This window comes from Dermacentor albipictus, chromosome 8 (assembly GCF_038994185.2).
Source record: "Dermacentor albipictus isolate Rhodes 1998 colony chromosome 8, USDA_Dalb.pri_finalv2, whole genome shotgun sequence".
Classification (NCBI taxonomy): domain Eukaryota; kingdom Metazoa; phylum Arthropoda; class Arachnida; order Ixodida; family Ixodidae; genus Dermacentor; species Dermacentor albipictus.
In genome coordinates, this window is record NC_091828.1 from 121,413,495 (window position 1) to 121,436,090 (window position 22,596).

The 22,596-nt window shown below is 47.0% G+C and overlaps 1 protein-coding gene and 1 long non-coding RNA gene across 2 annotated transcripts in view; one reads left to right on the forward strand and one right to left on the reverse strand.

Moving 5' to 3' along the window:
• Nucleotides 1-3,754, forward strand: part of LOC139049134 (uncharacterized) — a 73,852-nt gene extending 70,098 nt beyond the window's left edge. The window contains exon 2 of the long non-coding RNA XR_011508132.1: nucleotides 3,299-3,754. This is a non-coding gene — a long non-coding RNA (uncharacterized lncRNA). The remainder of the gene's footprint in view (nucleotides 1-3,298) is intronic.
• Nucleotides 3,755-5,778: 2,024 nt separating this feature from the next.
• On the reverse strand, nucleotides 5,779-15,164 carry LOC139049318 (uncharacterized). The gene is made up of 3 exons (XM_070524696.1): nucleotides 14,327-15,164; nucleotides 5,913-6,828; nucleotides 5,779-5,865 (listed from the first exon to the last, which is right to left on the reverse strand). The coding sequence occupies exons 1-3, from the start codon at nucleotides 15,157-15,159 to the stop codon at nucleotides 5,779-5,781; spliced, it is 1,836 nt and encodes a 611-aa protein (XP_070380797.1). The 5' UTR covers nucleotides 15,160-15,164.
• Between the last annotated feature and the right edge of the window lie 7,432 nt (nucleotides 15,165-22,596).

The following is a 22,596-nucleotide window of genomic DNA, read 5'->3' on the forward strand; positions in this document are numbered from 1 at the left end:
TGCTGCTCATAGCATTGTCACCGAAAGCCGTCTAAATCTTCCGAATGGTTTCCACTTGGCTGTCACCCAGTTTCAGGCAAAATTTGATGCAGTAGCGCTGCTCCATTCGCCCCGCCATTTTACTCGCAATAAAAAAAACCGACGACAGCACTGCGCACAACCTCAGTCAAACGCTGCGTCCCAGCGACTGATGCTATCGGCATGCGCATGAAGGTTGAAGGTCGGCTGATGCAAGCGCGCTTGTTCCATATCTATCAGGTGTGGTATGATATGGCATGATGAACTTTATTAATGTCCTGAAGATCAACCGTTGACGCAGGCGGCTTCCACGTCGGGACAGTAAGGTTTAACCTTACCGCCGTATCGTGGGTCTTCTGGACGGCCTGTACTTGATAGAAAAGAACTCCACTGTGTAGGACTCGCCGCCACCAGTCTCCCTCCTTGTCACAGTCTGTGGAAAACACAGGGCACTGCCAAAGCATATGATCCAGAGTAATGATGCCACTACACTTCTCGCAATTGATTGGTACCTCTCTTTCCGGATATATCTTGTTAATAAAGTCAAGACTTGGATAAGTTCTTGTCTGCAACAATCTCAGTCACCGCTAGAGCTCTATTGAGCTTAGCGTGTGTCACTGGGAATTCCATTCTGTTCATGTAGCAATGCCTCGTGATTTCATTATATGTAAGTAATTGGTCCCTGTTCTCCTCCTGTATATTGTTAAGGTCCTGTTCGCCTAGTACACGTATAGTATGTCCTCGTGCAGCTGCGTTAGCCATCTCGTTTAAATTCTTCCGAGATGGATCGACAGAGCCCGTGTGCGCAGGAAACCAGCGGATTTCGATCCCTTGGCTGTCCAACTCGCCGATTAGCTGGGCAGCCCTTTTGGTTACAAAGCCATTGGTAAAGTGTCTAATAACCATCTTAGAGTCACTGTAAATCTTCGACCACTTATTATTCCTTAAAGCCAATGCTATCGCTACTTGTTCCGCGACTGTCGTGTCTTTAGTCATGATTGTGATAGCATCCCGAGTGAGACCATCTGCATCTACTACTACTGCCGTAAAGGCTTTCTTTCCTCTGACCCATGCAGCGTCTACAAAAGCTGCATGTTCGCTGTCGTGTTCTATCTCTTGCAGGAGAGGTTTGGCCCTTGCCTTTCGTCTTTCCAGGTTGTGCACCAGGTGCATACTTCTGGGGAAAGGAGTCGTCTTGATTATCTCTCTTATGCGATATTTTAGTTATACTGTGCCTTCACCAGAAACATTGGATTCGGTTGGGCACCACCTTACCTCTCCTAGTATTGCTCTACCTGACCTTGTTCCAGAGAGCCTCTCTCTGTGGGCAATTTGCTGAGTTTCAATTATCTCGGCTATTGTGTTCTGGAGCCCCAGTTTCATGAATTTATTACCCGGCGTGTTAATCGGTAACCCCACTTTTGTTTTGTCTAGCCTTTTAATTAATCTGTTCAACTTGCTTAGCTCTGTCTTTGTCCAACTGAGCATCCCAGCTACATATGATAAATGACACAAGGTGTCCGCAAAAAAAATAATAAGGTCGGACACTTTTCTAACAGACCTCGTATATACGCCCGGCGAGTCCTTCTTGTCGACCACACCCTGGAACGGATATTGACGAAGAAACACACTTGAAAAGATGTCCCAGTTTCGCCCGAAAGGCGAAGCATTGATTGCGATAGCAATTTAGTGGGCAGCTATACGAAGTAAGGATGGTAGTTTTATGAGCCGTATAGACTCGTAAACATATGGCGTTTTTCACTGGTCGATTCGGAGCAGGATTTTTTGCTCCGCGGCAACGAATCCGAATTTCACTGGTCGATCTGGAGCGGGTTCGCGCGTTCCACTGGTCGTTTCGGATCAACTCGCTCCGCGCCGGATCGCTCTCACTTGCTCCGCCGCCGAGACGCAGATTCGGGCGGAAATAGAACGCGTCACATGGCGTCACTTCCGTCTTCAAGCGAAATCGGTACCCGGTCGGTACGCACAACATTGTGTTGGGCATAGTTTGCGGAACCGGTTTGTGTCACGTGCACGCAGACATCCTGTGTGATCTCCCGCGGAGCGTTCGTGCGCTCCACTGGCACACTCGGATTGGTGAAAGCCGAGCGCTCGCTCGAGGATTCAGGCGGCTGCTCCAGATCGACCAGTGAAAAACGCCAATAGACTTGCTGACTAAATTAACAAGCATGGTGTCACGCGTGCACAAGCCCACATGAACACATCTCATTCGATCATTGCGCGCACTCGCCGTTAAAACGCTGCAGTGAGGAAAAGCGGCAGCAGCAGCGAGCGAAGTGACCTTCGTGCTGTCGATCTCTTCAACGTGCACTGAGCCGCCACAACACAGCACGCACAAAAGTATGAGCCGTGTGGAGATCGCTTGCAAGATACGACACGCGCGACCGCGCTAAGTACGCAGTTGCTGGCGGAGTCTAAGCCCCTCCCCCCCTCCCGCTCTGCCTCCCCGCTTCCCTCCCTCGCGCGCGCCCGATTGAGCCGCAATTGTCTTCTCCCGTCGCGTGCTTTCGCTCGCACATACAGCATACCGTACGCGGCAATGGTGTTATCGCCCTTGGACGCCAAACATGCACCTGGAGTGTCGGTATAATCGCTATCGCAATAAGAGACACACCTTTGCGCACACGTGAAAAACGTCATACACAGACTCTGGACTACAACTACTGCTTTATTAGTCAAAGACCCGTGTTTTTCTATAGTGCGCCGCTTGAGAGGCACGCGCGCTCTCACCGCAGTGAGGCGTGAACAAGACCAAGGACAACAAATAAACAAAGACGACTATCTGTTTTGATTCTCATTGTAGTCCAAGATAGTGGCACACTTTTTTTAGAGAATGATACCGAGGGGCAACTGGATACACTCGTCTGACTGATACAGCCCGGAAGTGTTCTCTATCAATTCTCAATAGCTATAAATGTGGCCATCTTTGATTTGTTTGGAGAAGTGAAATGCTAATCATTCGCGTGACTTTTTATCATAAGGTTTTTATAAAAACGAAAAGCGCAAAGCTATTCTCTGTACACAATAACGCTTTTATTTCTTGGTTAGCGCATGCATACGGGATTTGCTGTATAGGCTTGCTCACTTCCATAACGTGGCCAAGCACACAATTTTCGTTTCGGGGGGATGGAAGTGTGGAGAGAGGGAAGGGCGGGCTGATGCAGGCCCCGTGCTAAAACACATTTCACGGGTTGCACGGGCCCGGTGGGCCAGTCGCAGACTTGACACCGCGTGGGATAACAACATCTGTTATCTTCAGGTATTGGCGCACGTGGAGCCAGCAGTCAGCATTCAAGTCCGCGAGCTGGAATCTTTTGGAGTCGGTGTCAAGGTGCTCCACACTCTCCTTGACCACGCCGGTCAACCTCATGTAGTCGCGAAGGCTGCAATCTCGCACCATCCTCATGGCTCGCTGGGCCATGGCCTGGGCCTCGGCGTCAGTGACCGATGATCGTTCCCGCACCAGTTCCAGCAGCAGTGGGTGTTTGTGCAGGGCTTCTAAGACTCTGGCGCCCTTTCGGATCTCCTCGCCCAACACGAACCCGGCCGCCGCACTGATCCGATCGGCGTTCTTGCGCATGAGATCCTGCAGCTGTGGCAAGTGTTCAAAATTTTGTAGAGAAACAGCAATGAACGTGTGTGCAAATATCTCGCGTCAACATCGCAGATCGTCGCGAAGGCTCTCTCAACATTAAAGGAAGCGGATCTCGAAGGCCACGCTGTAGCCGTGCTGCATGTGGAGTAAAATGCCGCTGTCCCCTTGGAAGTCATATTTTTGCCCAACATAGGCCAGCATTCAGAGGACAGTTATTACGCTAGAACTATTCTTAAGAGCATTGGCCAGCTGTGATGTTGGACACACGTTAAGCAAAAAGACTGGTCCATGCCAAACTGCACTTACTGACGAAGAGCTTTGTGCATTTCGCTGCTAACCGTTCAAACACACCAGCCATGACGACAGCTGGCGCTTGTTTCCAGTGCAGTGTGGCAACATCGTTTTCGAGATTGAAACAATATGCTCTCAGACGAGTTAGTTTGACATTAATAGTTCCTGACGCTAACAAGGGAAAACGAGAGACAAGATAGATAGCTTACAATTTCAGTTTGGTTCTGGAAAATATGTAATTCCTAATCCTACAGGTAAACAATCCGCTCCGAAAGAACAAAGCTGGAATGTGCCATGTTAACAAAATCTAACAGCATTTTTAAACTTGAAAAGGTGATTTTGGTGACTCAGCGTGCCTCATACATCTGCATGAGGGATGTACATGTGCAGACGCACGTGTACATGTGTATTCAAACTGATCCAGCAGAGACATGTAATATCTAACAGCCAGACTAGTTCCATTACGTAGTTTTGATATAATTGAAAGAACGGTGAAGTATTAATGGGGAAATTGCCTTCAGTCTAAGAAATGAATCTTAGCTTACATCGATCACGAAATATCGCTAACGCGGTGAGGGACGCGTTATTTTCCAAGTTTTTTCCCCCTTCAACTGAGGGCCCGGTGATAATAAAGCACGGAAAAAATACAGTAAGGTGTCACTGCGGCCCTAATTATTTAAAATAATTGCTTTTCTACTGCTAACTGGTTTCGACTCCCAGAAGGATAGTGTGTTGTGACGTCACTACATAGTATGTGGTGACGCCGGAGCAAGACATTGCGACGCTTTCACGCCCCCTCAGTCGTCCGCTATGCTGCTACTCATTGGGAGGGCCGATGTGGCAGCATAGCGGACGACTGAGCGGGCGTCAAGGCGTCGCTATATCTTGCTCCCACGTGACCACATAATGAGTGCTCACGTCACAACACACAATCGTTCTGGGAATCAAAACCGAATTAGCAGAAGAAAAGAAATTAAGTACTTTTCGGTGATATGACGCTTGGTCACCATTTTTTCTAGAGTTTTCAGAACCTTCATGGAATGCAGGGAAAAAACGAGTAGCTTAAGATGTCATGTAAGCTGCCCACAAAGCAGGTAAGTTGTGGGCAATTTACTGTTCGCTAGATTTGCAGCCGATACCACTTAAACCGACGTTAGACACACTGGTTTTGCTGAGTTCGAAAGTTGTGCGTCTGCAATACCTCGAGCGTCAGCGTTTCAACAAGCGAAGCATTTGTAAGACAAGAAAGAAGGCAAATCAATCAATACAGACTGTAGAGAAAATTCCTCGCTAGCTACTCACGACGGAATGCCTTGCAGCGGAGTTTCCAACCGAACTCGCTGGAGAAATCTACTGCTTTTCAGCTGCTACGGAATCATAGGTACGTGCGGGTTAGTCTAATGCTCATCTAATGTTCTTCTGGGTCTAATTATTATATGTTTCATGTTGCTAAATATTAAAGCAATTACTTTTTTTCTAAACAAAGCAAGGTAATGTATCTGCACGCACGCAAAATCACTGCGAAGTGTCTCACTTTCCTATTGAAGAAACCATATACCCCTTCAGATATGAAGAATGTAGGATGCTGGATCAAGACCAATTTTTCCTAAGAGAACCTAATTCGCTGGCGCATCTACGTAATTTGACCTTGAGTCGGACAGTGTACATTCTTACGTTCTCATCGATCACGGCGACAGAGATCTCTACGGTCTCTAGGAAACAGCACTTTGTTGGTCCACACATCCTGCCGGCGCTGGCACCAGCGCTGCGGTTTCGACTGGAAATTGCGTCACGGAAACATTTGCATTTATCTATCCAGTTTAATTCTTTTCATACGCCAGGTAAATGCAGATTCAGTGGATGTTCATCCCGTGCATGAGCCGTCGCTTCTGGAGCACGGCGGCTGAATCGCAAGCGTGCCTGGAGTTTTCGTACATTTGCTGCACCAAAAAACAAAAACAAAAAATGATAGAACGATCGACCTTACCTTCAAGGCAGTCACGTAGAACTGTTTCGTCCGCAAATTTCTGTGATTTATGCACGGGTAGAAGAGACAGTAAGTTGGATCCAGGCTGATCCCGACGAGGTTCCGATGATTGTAGGCGCAGTCCCAGAGCATGTCGAAGTGTTTCAATTGCACCCTGACGCCAACCAATCTCACTCTAGCGACGTTGGCGTTCCTCGCCAGCGCCGAGAGCACCTGGTCGCACATGTCGGCGCAGCCACAGTATACGTGCGCTATATTTATGTGCTCATCGTTGACAATTTCCACGTGGGTCAGCGTGGACGAATTGGCTAGCCAATCCAACAAGGTCTCGAACGCGGCTTGGATCATCCTATCGCAGCGGATGTTGAACGACGTTGAGGTGCCGCGGCGGAAGAGCACCTCGCTGCATGCCTTTACGTGTTCGAAGCCGTGTTCGGCTCTGAACTCGATGCGGAGGTTGTCGAAGTTCACGGCGCAAAGGTCCGTGGATGCCAATATATTGCGCGCGTTCCAAAAGGTCACGGAAAGGTCCATGAGGTGAACGCGGTCGCCGAGGCTGAGCTCCTTGATGGTTCTAGACAAGACCGCCACATTGATGCTGGGTTTGTAATTCGCGACCAGCGGCACTTCGTGGAGTACCACCTTCGTCAACGTCTTGTTGTTATCGACAGCTTGTAGGAGAGTGCGACACAGCACTTCGTCCATGTCTGGCAAATTGAGGCGCAGCTCGTGCAAGCTGGAGGTCGTCTGCAGAGCTTTGAGCCAGGCTCTCGTCCACTGCGCCACGTCATATCGTGGACCTCGGTAGGCATTCTGGAACTCGAGACGGCACAGTTCTCCTCGCCGAGGTAGCTGGAGGAGTCGCAGGGTAGGGCAGCGAACAACCACTTCGGCGAAGTGACCGGTCACTTCAGTGCTGAAAAAACACGCATCAAAAGAGAGGCTTTAGAAGTTTGTGCGAACATGTATCAAGCACACTGTTGCCTTATGAAGAAGAGAACACAAATTTATACCATTTACGGATTAGCTGAGATGTAGACGTGGGCAGGACAGAGTCGCTACATATATAAAAAAGCTCATCATTACTAGAGGATATTCCCGCAACTATATAGCAGATGACGCTTACAAAGGCGCGGTCGTATTGGGCTGTGGGTAAAGTGGCCATGATGTACACGAGAGTACGTAAAGGCGGACTTTGATTTCGCAACTATTTGGCTTTGAAGGGCGCATGCACTCGCCATTTGCATGCACGCTTAAGTATCGCAAGGGGTGCGCTGAAGAGATTGAAAGTGCGACATGGGCCAAAACGAAGTCGCACCGCAATATTAGAACTGCAAAAGCTAAACAAATGAACAGAATAACTCGGGCAGCCGACGTAAGAGGAGGGCCAAGGGGAGGTGGGGAAGAGAAAAGGGGGAGGATGGGCGAGATTGAGGTGGGGACTGTCAGTCGTTCGCTCGCTTTTTCATTTGGGCTATTTGCTTACATTGACAATCATCGTCGATGGTCACTGCACATTATTTTTCATTCCTCCTGTGCAGTGCTTAGCACGTGACGTCCAAGTCTCGGCTGTGCTATGCGAACTCGGCCCAGTTCGTTTTGTTTCAGGAAATCGTTAATCGATGCCGTAATTGTTCAATTGCTGTGCACGTTTGCCGTGCTCGTGCATCCCCCCCTCCCCTCCCGCCAACCCGATTGTTTCATGTAGCGCACGTATTTATTGTATTCGTTTGAACGCGCGAGTGGGCAAGCTAAACGTTTTCGCCTCTCGCGTTCGCTTTTCAGAAGAGTGCACGGTAAGTGCGGGGGTGGGTGGCACGATGACCTGCAGTGAGTGTACAGAACAAAGATCAGAGGGACGCTATAAATATGCAAATGTTAAGTCAATCTAAACTGATAATGTTCGAGAACGTATAAGGCGTCAATATTATCGAGAACAGCTAGAGGTTCGGTAATCGAGAAATTAAGGTTCAATGTGTATGGCACGACTTGGGACTCCCCGGGGACATACTATATTACTAAGCCCAATGACATAGCAACTCCTCCTTATAATTCTGTCATTTGTACTCAACCACTGGTAATAAAAAAAGATAATTGCATTGCATTATAACACGAAAGAAAATATTACTTGTTGGCATCAATTTGATTCTTAGAAGGAAAAAAAAAGACTTATTAACGTTACACTTGACAACGACGAGACCGGGCGGTCAGACGGTTCTCGCTCGACTCTACGCCATCATCGCTCTCATGTTTTTCATAGTTTCTCTATTGAAGTCTGCTGTGCTTGTGTTTCTGGCTCGCGAAGCCCGTAATAGATGGGCACGCGATATTCAAGCGACGCGATTGACGGCCCCTGCCGTACTGTGGCGTCTCGCTGTGGAAAAAAACTATTTACATGGGTAAAGAACCGCTTAAAAAAAAATGTTGCGACCAACTTTCGCTGTTGTCCGCATCAATAACATAGTACGCCCCTAATAAAAAAAAAGAAAAACAAAATTATCAGACGACCAGCAACACCAACGATCTAAATGTGCGGTCATCGCCACTACACTCCACGACACCAGTGGCAAATGATGTGGCGCCATCTGACAGCTAGGAATCCAAACACTTTCGTGACTCCATAGTAACCGAGACTGCCGCCCACGCGGGCAATCTCGGATGCTTTGCACTCCGTGTGAGAGTGATTTTACCGTTTATTTCTTGCTGTCACGGCAAGTAGCAAGAGCCAATTCAGATCGAGGCGGGCTCACTGCACTCTAAGAAAAGTTTACACTCATTGGAGTGTATATTTGCCACACAACGATTATCTTCATCTGTCCTGCCCGCATTTCCTTTCTTGAAAACGCCGCGCTCGTTACCTTCCTGTCGGGAACGCTACGTCATGCTGATAACGCGCATGCCGTTCGTTACAGGAAAGTACCGGGCCCGCCGCATTAAAAGAACTGCGGACAAGACAGATGAAGATTACCGTTGTGTGGCAAATGCACACACCAAAGGGTGCAACGGTTTTTAGAGTGTGGTTGCTACTGTTTTAGAGTGTACTAGAATACCATAGTCTGGTGCGCTCTACTGTTATGCAATCATGTGACAACGGGCGGATCACCGGGCGAATCACGGATCAACGGGCGAATCACGGATCAACGGGCGGATCGGGCGGCAAGCCGCACTTCTGTGAGCAGCACAAAATTGTGCGTCCACGTGGAGTCTGGCGATGCTCTCGACTGGGTCATCGGTCGGTTTGCGGCACTTTAGCGTTCTACGCAAAAAAAAAAACAAAAATTAAAAGAAAATGATGATAACTGTACCGCCAGTTATACTCACCGACGGTAGTTAAAGGAAGTAATGGCGTATGCAACGTCACAGCTCTTTGTTCGTGGACGGCCGATTTGAATTGCGCTAGACGAATGCAGACGCTTCGGATGCGGCTTTCTTGAAGTGTTTTCTTGGCACGAAACGTGTGCTGCGTGTGGGAAATCGTATTTCAACAGTTTTGTTGACAAATTATTTGCCTTTAGTGCCATCTAAACGTTACCGTGGACAACGTAAGGTCAAACATTCACGATAATGAATGACCAGCTAGCCAAATCTGTCACCCTGCGAAGACCTACCGTAAGAGGGCCACGTGTGGGGCCATCTTATATGGCTTTCAATTTTACCACATGACGCCTTCCCAAATACATAGCCACGCTACCAAATTTCATGCTAACCGCAGGGTGTATCAGAATTGCTTCTTAAATGCGTCAAGACAAGTCAACCCAAAGTCATAGTTATGCTTGCTTCGTTCAACATTCTTCATGGCCCAGTTAAGTGCGCGAAAATTGGCTGGCATCAAACGTTCAGGCGTGTCTTCGCAGCCTTGTTGCCAGGACTGCCCCGACAGCGATTAGCTTTTCCGAGGCCATTCCGATGTTTTGACCAGCCATGGTTGCTCAGTGGCTATGGTGTTGGGCTGCTGAGCACGGAGGTCGCGGGATCGAATCCCGGCCACGGCGGCCGCATCTCGATGGGGGCGAAATGCGATAACACCCGTGTACTTAGATTTAGGCGCACGTTAAAGAACCCCAGGTGGTCGAAATTCCTGGAGTCCTCCACTACGGCGTGCCTCATAATCAGAAAGTGGTTCCATAATTCCATAATTTCATTTTCTGATGTTTTGCAGCATTTCGCGCACCTCGATGTGCCGCCGCTTTTGTGCCAGATAAGTACCCATGCAGCACCTCTCGTTACACGGACCCTGAAACGACTTTGTACAAACGTACGGAATCGTTAGAGTAGTTCCTTCTGATCATTAATTGACGTCAATTAATGATCATCAATCATCAATAATGATCAATTAATGATAATGATGCGTACTCATCTAAGTACTCCGCGTAAAGCGTGTAATTTGTTACAGGGTTTTAAAAATGTACATCGCTGCCGATCGCAGCACACTGCTCGGCGGAATTTTCAGCCGCCCCTACCCATATGACGTAGATGATCCATATGACATCATTAGGGCGAGCTATCTGATTGGCTGTTCAGGGCGTGTCGTCGATAATTTTTCCACCTTTATGACGAACAAATGATGTTCGTAATAGTTGGAATCTTAGTTAATTTGTTTCTATAAAAAGAAAGTAACAGAAAGAGAATGCACAAGAACTGTTTCTCACTACATTTCAGCACTTCCGGCACACAGCAAGCGGCGTCTGCTTGTGTTACAACGTGCTCCATTTTGACGAGAGCTCCACGGCTAGATTCGGTCTCATTCATTTCGCGAGCACTATGATTCGACTTTGTTGCGTTGTGGAATGCAAACGTAGCGACTGGCAATATGTCAAGCTGCGACATCGTGTACATCTGCAAGGCAGCACACGAGCGGACTGGCTGCAGCGCATCGGACTGCCGCTCTCCGATCGGCGCCTAGATTTGCGCGTTTGCGGCCGCCACTTTACACTGGAAGATTACAAACGCAATAGCGTTTCGCGAGGGAAAACGCAAGCTCAAGGGGACAGGGTCTGACCGCTTGACTGTGCCGCTCAACGGGATGAGCATAAGCGCAAATGTGAATGGTCTGCACGGTGCAGCCACCTGGTGGCACAGAGCTCGACCATACACAGTATCAGTAACGAAATGTATTCTTCTTTGCTGCTCCAGTAAATTTTTCGCAGGAGTTACAATAGTTATTTTTGCGAACTTTCCACATCAACTCAGGGCCGTCGAGGGGGCCCACGATGCGGCGGTGAGGCTCGGCCTACCCGTCCCGACTTGGGACCGGCCCGCTGCTCTACCGCCTTGAGCGTAGGGTACCTCAGGACCTAACTAAAGTTCTCTGTCCGTCATTCTGTCTGTCTGCGAGAATGCCGCGATCATTTGGTTGGTATGAGTGTGAATATATTGTGGGCGTCTATTACGCACGTACTTCTTCATCTGTATATCATCATTATCCTACGTTGATCGATCCTCATCTTCAGTGCCTTGGGATCATCATCATCAGATGTGTGCCATGGCTGGTTCGATGCCATTGATCGGGCCAAATAAACGTCGTTCCAACAGAGACGACATACGATGGTGGAGGTGACTCTTCGATACTCAGTACTCCACCCACTCAGCCTACCACCTGGAGCTTCTTTCAGGCGGCCTCTTGCGCCCGCTGTCGGCTAGCATGTCTAAGGCCAACCGACCCTCCACTTCCACCGCTACCTTTGCGACACCGCAAGCCACCCCGTATATTCTAAGCAGCCACCAGCGTGACCCCCATCTCTTCGCTGGTCTTCGTAGGGACGATGTGGAGCACTGGCTGGACGACTTCGATCGAGTAAGTTCCGCTAATCGTTGGGACGAACCCCTCAAGCTCCGCCATGTCTCCTTCTACTTGACGGATGTGGCGAAGACTTGGTTCTTCAATCACGAGATCGCCTTTACTGACTCGGCTGCCTTTAAGCAGCAGCTCCGCCAAGTATTTGGTACACTGGCGATTCGTTCTACCATCGCGTCTATTGACGTACCATGTAGTCCAGTGAAATCTTGTGTAACCTACCTGGCATGCTCACTGCGACTTTGATGGTGTCATTCTCGTTTTCGATGCTTTTTATAATCCAGCGCATCCTCTATCGTGTGTGTATGTTATTATGCTACTGATGCTGTTTTCACGAGCATCACAACAAAGAATCGCACGCATACTCATCACCATTTTGACAATAACATCTTCTACGCGACGCCACATAACCTGATCCCGGTATACTACGTCATCGCTGGTTCTGGCCTCCGAAGTGCATGCACAGACGCCACTGCGTTTGGAGTCTGCGCGCAACGCACCGCCTTGCATCACGTGGTATAGAACCGCGGTTGATCCGACATGGCTAAGGGGTTAGCCCACTCGACTCCCGAATGCGCACTGCTTCAAGAAATCGTCGTCGGGTGTGTTCGAAGACGACGTCAGCGTAACAAAAAGGGCGGGCGAGGCAAACCCAATTTCGAGGACTGAACTACGGTCGCCGTAATGCAGGGCAATAGAATAAGCGTATCGCAGGGCTTTACTAATATGTAAGCCACTTGAATATTCACGTTGGTCCATGGGGAAAAGGTACAGTAAATGTTCAAGGGCCACTCCGGAGATTTTAGGGCCATGTTAAGGCAATGGAATATTTAGGTTCCCGAGACCCTCCGGTCACGCGTCTGACAACAGAATTGTTCCGCAAATGTGAAATTAATTTTCAAAAATTAATGAGGCGCAAAAGCGAAACCGGTACCTGACCAAGAAGCCGAGCGAACCTCTTCGTGTGACGTCAGAAGGTGCAAGTGGCGGTCTCGCACGCGGGGCGAATGAAGCCAGCGAAGAGCAGAGGCTCAGCTGATTCTTGACCGCACTTGGCCTTCGCGTGACAATGTCAGCGGCACGAGTTCGTCGGCTCTGTCAAACAACGACAGCTATAAATCCGGCTAATTCAATAGCCATGAATCGCCGTTTGCATTCGAACCGCCACCACGAGAGCCAGCGCCCATGTTAAACGTATCGTGCTGTAACGTGAAGACGAAGGGCAGCCCTAATCACTGATCTTACACGTGCTGCTTGCTATTTCAGGTGCTTTACCTCTTAACAGGGAAGCCCTTCGCATACTCACTGTAAGATGTGGAGCACGTCTTCCCGAATTTGTATCCTGCCAAGAGCACCGCTGACAGCTCAAATTACTGACCGGTGCATTTGTTTACATCGGCAGCTACAGCTACCGCTCGTCGTTCGCTTGAGGTATAACGCTAGCTGCTCACCGGTGACATCAATTAAAATTACTGTCAGAAGATATCAAAACACGCAGTTTTTGTGCAAGTAAGCACTGCTGCATCACTCATTGTCGCGCTAATATGAGCGTCCACACACCTTCGAACACAGCGAGCGGGAGACCGTAGAACGGGAGCGTTGTTATGCTGCCTACTTATCATTCTTCGTATTGCCTTAATGCGCACAAGGAATGTGTTCCGTAAAGTAGGCATAGATTAGGATGTTGAGTGTATGGTCATTCATTTAGAGAGCGCGCAGTTTTCCCGAGTAAAAGCCGAGGTTGGTATTGACACCATTGGCAGCTGATTGAGGCATGTTTAGGCTGCATGCTGTATCGAAGGGGCCGCTATATACCTGCTGGAATCCACTTGGTGTGGGTTACGTGGAAAACAATACACTTGAGAAGCTAAATAACGAGCCAGCATAACAATTTATGCGCAAAAATATTCTGATGTACGTAGTCACACTTAATTTAAACAGCGACGGCGAGTGCGACTGGCTGCCTTCGAGAACAGCAACGCACGCCGTGTCGTCGCTTTCAGCTTTTTCCGTGTGTACTGTAAGAAATGTGGAATGGTTTATCTCAAATCCGCATCGTCAAAACTGGGCTACAGAAACAGTTTTCTTTTTGTCCCAATGGCCCTATTAGCTTCAGGTCAGTCGCTCAGGTCGCCCAGCAGTGCACGAACTCGGCGTCTGTGAGGCTTAACCTCGGCTGAACACGATCGGCATCAGCCCAAGCTATGTGCGGATGGCGAGGGCTCAAGTTCATGCTGCGAGCAACGCAACAACACCTACCCCCCAACTCTTACGCGTCCACAGATAACGTAACTTCTTGCGATATCAACTTCTCACACCAAACACTATAGCTCACTCCTCAACCCTGTCGTCTGCCATGCATTTCGAGCATGCTCCGCCTATACCACCGTTTGACGCGATCTGGCCAGTAGCTGAGGAGCAGGCAAGGCAGGTGGCACGAGAGAATGAACGAAATTCATTTGTAAACAAATCTGGGCAACTCTCGAGACTGAATGCTTCAATATTTTACGGAAGCATGCGCAAGAACGCACTCAGTAAGTTCCATTCGGATACGGTGACCTCGAAAAATTACCGGAGTTACCTTCAAGCCTAAAGTAAATAGCGTCGAATGGTCACTTACAAGATTTCGTAGTCCATGGTCAAGTCCAGATTGAGTTCTTCCAATGATGTCATTTCGCAGAACACTCCGGTCAGTATCCTCCACAGAACGAGGTCCTCGTCAACGGAGGCGTTTCTCAGCGTTAGCTTCGTCAGGCTGGCGGCGCTTCTGGTCAGGTAATGGGCGAATAGCTCTCCGTGCACGCCGGCTCTGTAGAAGAAGCCTCCGACAGCTAGATCAGCGATGGTGGGGTTTGCTGTGAGCGCCCCGACAAACCACTCCATATGTTGCGGATTCAATCGCAGGCCACTGACATCAAGCGTCGTGAGATTTCTGACAGCTCGTGCCAGGAGCAGTCCATCGACAGGTCTACCCGCCCAGTAGGCCGAGTCGCTGTCGACTTTGAAGACGAGCTCGTCGAGGGATGACAGACACTCGACGAGAGCGAAGACGTCAGCGTCATTCCCGTGCTGTTCTAAGCGGCGACTTAGTAAGTTGACAGTCAAGCTTTTCAATGTGGGACTCTTGCTGAGCGCCTCTCGCACCTGACAGGTGCAGCAAGCGCCGGAGTATGTTTCCAAGGCAGTGAAACAACGCGAGTGACAAGTGAGCAGATCACTGGCGAGCTTGAACGCCGCCCTTTTGTCCCGGTCGTCCGGATGAGCCCAGAGTGGGTAGTCGCAGGCCGAACTCTGAGTCACTGCCAGGCGGGCGCCACCGACCTGTCGGACGTCCTCGCACAGTTCTAGTCCCGCGCCAAGGAGCCCTTCGTTAATGGCTTCTCGGTGCTGAAGCAATTGGCATCTCTCGTCGGTGGTCTTGGTGCACGGGACACACAGGTTGCGGGGTTCCATTTTGTGCTTCGTCGTAGCGCGCGCCTATTTTATTTTTATTTTTTTTTTCATGTAGAGCTTGTAGGTGGAGGCCCAACATGAAGCTTGTGCTTCCACACCGAGGACGTACTTGAACGCTTGAATGGGTGCCGTCTGCGCCAGAGGGAGAGAGGAAAAAAATTAAAGGGCAAATTAAGAGAGGATTGTAGAAGGGTGCATAGTTTAAACTACGATAGACTTAAACAAGTCCTCAACCAGTCTGCGGATAGGATACTCTGTGAACATCTCTGCCAAATTTTGCGCTCGTGGGTGGTGGTGGTGGTGGTGATAAACTTTATTGAAAGGGGGAAGGGTAAAGAGGGACGTGGCTGAGCGTTAGGGCTCAAGTAAGGCCCTGGGCCTGCTTGGCCTCGTGGGCGGCGCGTACTGTTCTCAAGCGGAGCGCGAAATTTTTTGTTTATTTAAAATTATTTTCGAATTTCCGGAACAACTGTATGAACAAGACGCGTGACAGGGGCGTCTAGGGTGTCTAAATATTCCATAACTTTGACTTGATGAGAAATAGCCGCAGCAGCCCTTTAAGGAGTCGGTGCATATTGCTGCTTCCTTGTGTTTGCCATAGCTAGCTGACTAACTAATTAGATAGATTAACCTGAACTTCGGATGGGAATACTGAAACAATCTGCGGTAATCACATATATTCTTCCGACTGTTTTCGTGCAACGCTACATCCTACACATTGGTGAAGTTTGTTGGACACGAAGAGTCTAGGACACAGAACGACGTGGCACACGCAGGCGCTGAATTGCAACAGTTTTTTTTTTCGCGTCAAAGAACTACATATATAGGCAACAGTATTCTGCAGAAATCATCACGAAGGACGATTGTTTCTGCGTTATAAATACATCGCAAGTCATCAATCTACTCAGCCACCTAAACTCCGTAGAAGTATACATTCAGTTCATTTGTGAACGCGAAAGAGACGGATCCCTTCCATTCTTTGACTTACGAGTTAACCGAACAGGAGACGCTCTAAATTTTTCAATATACCGGAAGCCAACGCATACAGGCCACTACCTACAGTATAATGCAAATCAGCATGCAAGCTACAAAACGTCAGTAGTAAATACTGTATTAAAAAGAACCGGAACGCACGGCACTTTAGAATTTGATAAAAGAAGAGAAAGACAATTATTGAACTCCGAAAGAACGTTGACCCCAACCATTTCATACGAAAAGCAATGCGGCAGCAAAAAGAAACGAACTTCGAAAACAGCCCCCGACTCTCCGCCCCCCCCCCCCCCTACGTCCAAGGTACCAGTATTATCAGCCAAATTTCAAAGAAAGAAGGCATAAATGTCACGCACAATACGATTAACAAAATCAACCATCTCCTACCGAAACCCAAGGACAATTCACTAGGAGAGCGAGCGCCCTCTCTCTATATAAAAAAAATCAAATGTTGCGGCTGTCAGGCAGCATACATTGGCGAAACGAAAAACCTGACTGAAGAATGAAGCAACACAAGAACGATGTCAGAAGAGTCTCCAGACAGCGAAACCCCCTAGCCGAAAACTCACGAAAATGCGAACCATGAAATTGCCTTCAAAGGAACAGAAATTCTGACAACCGAGACCTAGTAACAAAAACGACTGTTGTTGGAGTTATGGTATATACAAAACACCAGACACGGCTTGAACCGTTGCCTTATAAAAATTTCTAGCAACATATTTTATACTGTCTTTAGACTATTGTTACTAGAACCTACCAACAGTCAATTGAAGTCCTACCAACTGTCTTTATACATCCTAACAACGCTCTAATAGCACCCTAGAAACAATTCGCCAACCCCCCATAGAAACGTGTTCATAGGATGTCTTTAAACTTCCTACAACTTTCTTATGAACATTTGTCTTTATACATCCCAGGAACATTCTTTCAAAAGAACAATATTCATATATCTTCTGCCAACTTCCTACCAACCACGTATTAACATTCTTCCAATTGAAGAATGTTTGTAAACGTTCTGCCAACTTCCTACCAATCACCTATTAACCATTGTCTGTATACATCCTAGTAACATCCTGTAAACAGTTGGACATTGTACTTCAATTGAAGCATCTTCATAGATAACTCTAAACAATCTAGTAGCCGTCAACCAACATAAGCGTTTAGGTTCTGTAGTAACATTGTGGCACTAGTTTACTTGCATGTGCTTATGTACTTGCTACTGACGTTTTACTAGCCCCCTATGGTAAAATTTGTCAGTATGTGTGAACATGTTGGTAAAAGGCAGTATGCAACCTAGGAGGTGCATGTACATGGAAAACAGAAGTTTGCACTAAAAGAAGTTTATTCGCACAAAAATATTTACACAATATTATGAAAAAAGTAATAGAGAAATTAATAAAAATAATAAATAATAATGATTTCGTTGATTACGGCACGGCAGCTGTCGCATAATCTCTAGCAAGCATCGATGATAATGTATTTTTTACATTCAGATCTGATGTCTCTGAGAATGTTTGCAGAGTGAACCCTGCGCAGAAACAAGATGGTCAGTGTTAACATCATGTTCAGGTTAGCACATCATATATGTTGGTATATAGAACAGCTTTTTTAACAAGGTTCACATGCAAGTTCATATGAATGCTAAAATTATAGCCGTCATCCCTGTTTACTTGCACAGGAAATGGCAAGGAGGGAGCACATTTCGCAATGCATATCCTTTGCTGCGTTGTTGTATTCACTACGTGTTATTAAAATTAGGAAAGTGTGCAAGGTCGTTTCCGCAAAAAAGGGAACAGCCTAAAACTATAGTTATAGCTCCAAAGTTGTCGCCTGAATAATTTCAGTTTCCCAAAATGTTTTCTTAACCAGTTATATGCATCAATAATTTACTCACTCAAAAAGTCATTTATACGGTTTACTCTCTGCGAAATTTGTAGCCCGCAGAATACACACGGACGCAGAGAAGGTGTGCACGCGAGCGCTTATTCACAACAGTTTTTTTTTTTTGAATGACACAGAACGTAAAAGTGCCAGCTAGCTGCACCGCGCATGTTCAAAACGTGTCATCCATTTTTATATGAACAGATTACAAAGCTTGAAGCAGTACTCAAGAATACAAATTCTTTGTCAGTGACCGCAACCAATGGTTGACTGATGCATATTTAAGCACGCCTTATTATATAGAACGCATCTGTAATTTCACGTGTTCATTTATTTTTGCTCGAAAACAAAATATCAGTGTCAAAAATACCGGTTCACAGTGAGATAGGTTGCAGTGGTTAGACAAGTGCGAATGATTTTCTTTCACAGTCACACTTGTCTAACCAGTGCAACCGATGTCATTGTGAACCGTGGAACTATACGCTCAATATTTCACTACCTCTCATCCTGTACAGTAAGAGTAGGATAGAGCAAAGCATGAGTTCATGATGAGACAATATTTACCACACATTAAGTCATCGCGACCAATGCAAAAACATAGTGTTTGCACGCTTCGTGATTATAGCAAATTCAAGGGAAGCGCATGGCGCGGCATAGTTCAAGTATAGGTAAGAAAATAGTTCTTAAAACATTTCACATCTTACAGTTCGCGCTGTAATAACCTGCCTACATGCACCTTAGGAAACTGAAATCAAAATAACACCAAAATATTGTTTATGAAGAATGATGGAAAAGAACATACCTTTTATTATAATTTGGAGACGACAAAATTTTGGCGCAGTGCTGTCTTGAGGTACAGCTGTTCGCTACTTGTGCAATGTGCAGTGTAAAACACAGACAGGGCCAATATTAAATCACTATCTCCGCACACGACACTGCATCGCACCTGGCTGAGAAGTTGTGGAAACGTTCACATGACGGAACGAAGAAAGCGCCGTGGGCTTCTCAAGCACGTTGGCCGGTTGGCTTGCATCGATGAATAAGCCACAACACAGCATAAGCATAAACAGCAGCAAAAACAGCAAGATTGCCAACACCAAACACCTACATCGCTCCAACCGTACCACGCCGGCGTCGCAAAGGTACTGTTGGCGATTGCGATGGTCTCCCTCTTTGCCTCGGCTCGGACCACTGTCAAATTTGTGCGCATGCGCGAAAGAGGCATGTGACACTCCTTCCATCCACCCGCTTCACCTTGACCACAGCAGAACTAAAGCCCCTTTTTACGCCGAACCTTGTATTCCCCCCCCCCCCCCCCTACCTTGCGAGGGTTGACTGAAACCTACACATTCATCGCTTCTCGGTGACAGCTGCGGCGGACCTTTGTGTGCCCCTCCCCCTCTGGGAACGGCGCTCAGAGGTGGGAGTGAAGTTCCCTGAAGGGGATGGGCGAGGTTGAAAAAGAACCTGACAAGACAGCCGATTTAATTTTGTTGCGCATTTAGGGGCTGTATGATTTTATCTTTCGAGACAATTATTGTTCGGAAAACCGACTTGTTTCTAGATATATAATGAAAATAGTAAAATAAGATCGTATAGGGCAAATTATGTGGTTGTTCTATTTTGCGCAAAAACATCGTTTCGTACTTGCCACTTTCAAAGAGAAAAAATTGCTTCATGGCACCCAGCGCAAAATAAATTTGAAGTCTATTCTAGTAGTATTTTTATAGTCAAATAGATGTCCAAAGCGTGGCGGCTATGCCGTTACCGGTTTTCAGACGCCCCAAACACGGCAAAAGCATCGCCTTTGATATCCGGAATGCCATAATTACGGGTGTCATAAAGGCACCGCCACACCTTGCCGGAGCTCAGAATTTTGTCGCCGTGTTGCGAAGCGAAATCATTGAATATTTAGAGTGCATAGTATTTAGAGTGTATAATTGTCCCTTTTCGATCTGTTTTCTCACACAGCAAGCTACCATCGCCGCAAAGCAGATCAGTTGATGTAGTTACTTTGCCTTCACTTTGATGCGACGTCCCATTAGTTTCCTCTAATGTGGAGAAGCCGTCGGTAGGAGGTAGGGACGAAAGCGTGCGAATTTTCCATACAGTAAAGAAAGCTACAGAAAGAAAGATGCAGAAAGCTACATTTTTTTATACAGTAAGGATAATTTCATTCTTTTTTTCCCTAAAAGGCGTCTCTTGCAAAGAATTCAGCTTCTCTTTCTAGTCAACCTGTGCGCTTACTCAGGTCAACACTCGTTCGCACTCAGGAGCACTCAGCAGTATTTTGCAGCCTTTTGGATATTTTGGGCGGCAATGTTACAGCGCCGTGTTACCCCGAGTTTCGGCTCTTTTTCTTCTTCTTAACAAATATCGTGACGCTACTTTGCTGACACGTTCCAGCTTAGGGCGTACTATATATACCGCGGAGTGCACTGACCTGATTATCTCGTTGCAAAGCGAAACGGTGGCCTTGCAATAGCGGTGGGTGGTAAGGGCCGATTTACGCTCGAGCCCCACGCCACACCACCCACCTTCCCGCACGCATGTGGTCGGGTGAAAACTTGCACATTTCACAGACTGGTACGCATATTGCGGTTTACACTGAATGTGCGAGCCCAGTGTATACCAAAACTTGTGAACCAGTGTGCGAAATGTGCAGTTTTGCGCACGCGTGCGGTGTCACAGCTCAAGCGTAAATCGGCCTTTAATTAACCAGCCCTAAGGCTGGTTAATAAAGCTGTGCAACTGGTGCGCGGCCTCCACAGTACTCCACTATCAGAGCAGCCAGGTGGTTTAGCTCGAAAAATTTTCTCGAAGTGCGCTGACGTCACCGCACGCTCACGTAGTCCAGCAGAAGCTTCAAAAAGATTTGTTCTAACAGTTTACGAACATATTTCTTTAAACATTTTAGTAGCACTCCGTCAACAATTCGCTACCGACTTGTATTGGAACTCTGATTTAAAACAAAGGGCCTGATTCCTGAGTATGCCATATATCGGCATTAAAATGTGTTAGAAAAATTTATCAAAAACTATCAAGTTACTTCCCATTCTAAATATTTTTCGGCAAACATTACGAGCTGTGGACGTATTGAGGGTACATGTCCTTCAGAAAAAAAAGATAGTTTGATGATGTATAGTAAAACATTCTTTACACAAAAGCAACGAGCATTTTGACGCAGTACTAAAGTTGTTATATAGGCAAAAGGTAGAAGAAGACATGTTGACGGGGCACTTCAAATATTCTATATACAAAGTAAGAAGGAACTCTTTTAACGGTGTATTTAAGAGGTTCTTTATACTAAAGTGAGAAGGAAGTGTTTTAATGGTGTATTAAAACATCCTTTATACAAAAGTAAGAAGGAAGTATTTTTAACGGTGTATTTAAGATATTCTTTATACAAAAGTAAGAAGGAAGTCTTTTAACGGTGTATTTAAAACATTCTTTATTCAAAATTAAGAAGGAAGTATTTTGACAGAGTATGAACAAATGTTACTAGAATGTGAATGTAAATAGACTGTCAGTAAAGTAAATAGAAAGTTGGTAGATGTTCTAAATAATGGTAATGGACATTTTAGTGAGAGAAAGGGAATCCTACCATCAGTTTATGTTCACGGTTGAAGTATACAGCCAAAAAAAAAAAGTTACAGTGGCGGTTCACTTCGTGAATGCGGGTGCCGAGCAAGCGTCCACACGACACTATCGGCCCTCGGTTCGCCTAGACGCCTACAGTCTCCGCATCGCAGATCGCAATCACGACAGGGCTCACGCAGCCGACAACTTTTGGTTTCGGGGAAGAAACCAAAAGTTTTCCTCTGGTACGTAGATGATTGCTTCTGCATGGTGAAGACGGGGCAAGTCGAAAGCCTGCAGAGACAGTTGAAACTACATAGACCCGGATATACAGTTCACATATCAGCGCAAACAGAACGGATCGCTCGCCTTCTTAGATGCACAAATTACACTAACAGACGGCATTCTAAAATTTTCGGTCTACCGAAAACCAACTCACACGGGCCGCTACCTTCCAATTCCGATCTGACCATCCGGCAAGCCACAAGGCGTCTGTTGTAACTTCTTTATTCAATAGAGCCGAAACTCATTCCTCATCGGATCAAAAGAAATAAAGGAGCACGGTTATCAACGAACTTAAAAGGAATGGCCACACAGATGACTTCATTCGAAAAACAACCCGACAACAAAAAAGAAGAAACAAACAACGGGACCATCAGCCATTGACTTCTCCCCAACCCCAGAAGCGAGTGTCCATCCCGTACGTCAGAGGTACCAGCGAAGCGCTCAGCCGAATGTTAAAAATGGAAGGCCTCAAAGTGGGGCACAAACCGATAAACACTTTCAAAAATCCTCCTCCCTAAGCCGAAAGATCGTCCACCAAAAGAAAAAGCTCAAGGCGTCGTCTACAAAATCAGCTGTGCCGACTGTCCGGCGTCGTACATCGCGGAAAAAAAAAAATCTAAAAGAAATGATCAGGCAACACGAGAACGACGTCAGAACATTCGACCGCATACGCAGCGCAGTCGCCGAACACTCCGAAGGCAC

What these genes read in the sequence shown, in the direction of transcription:
- LOC139049318 (XM_070524696.1), bottom strand. Translation starts at nt 15,159, where the DNA reads ATGGAACCCCGCAACCTGTGTGTCCCGTGCACCAAGACCACCGACGAG. An exon ending in ACCATGGACTACGAAATCTT is followed by an intron (nt 6,829 to 14,326) that starts GTAAGTGACCAT and finishes GTGTTTTTTCAG; the next exon opens with CACTGAAGTGACCGGTCACT. An exon ending in TCTACGTGACTGCCTTGAAG is followed by an intron (nt 5,866 to 5,912) that starts GTAAGGTCGATC and finishes TTTTTGGTGCAG; the next exon opens with CAAATGTACGAAAACTCCAG.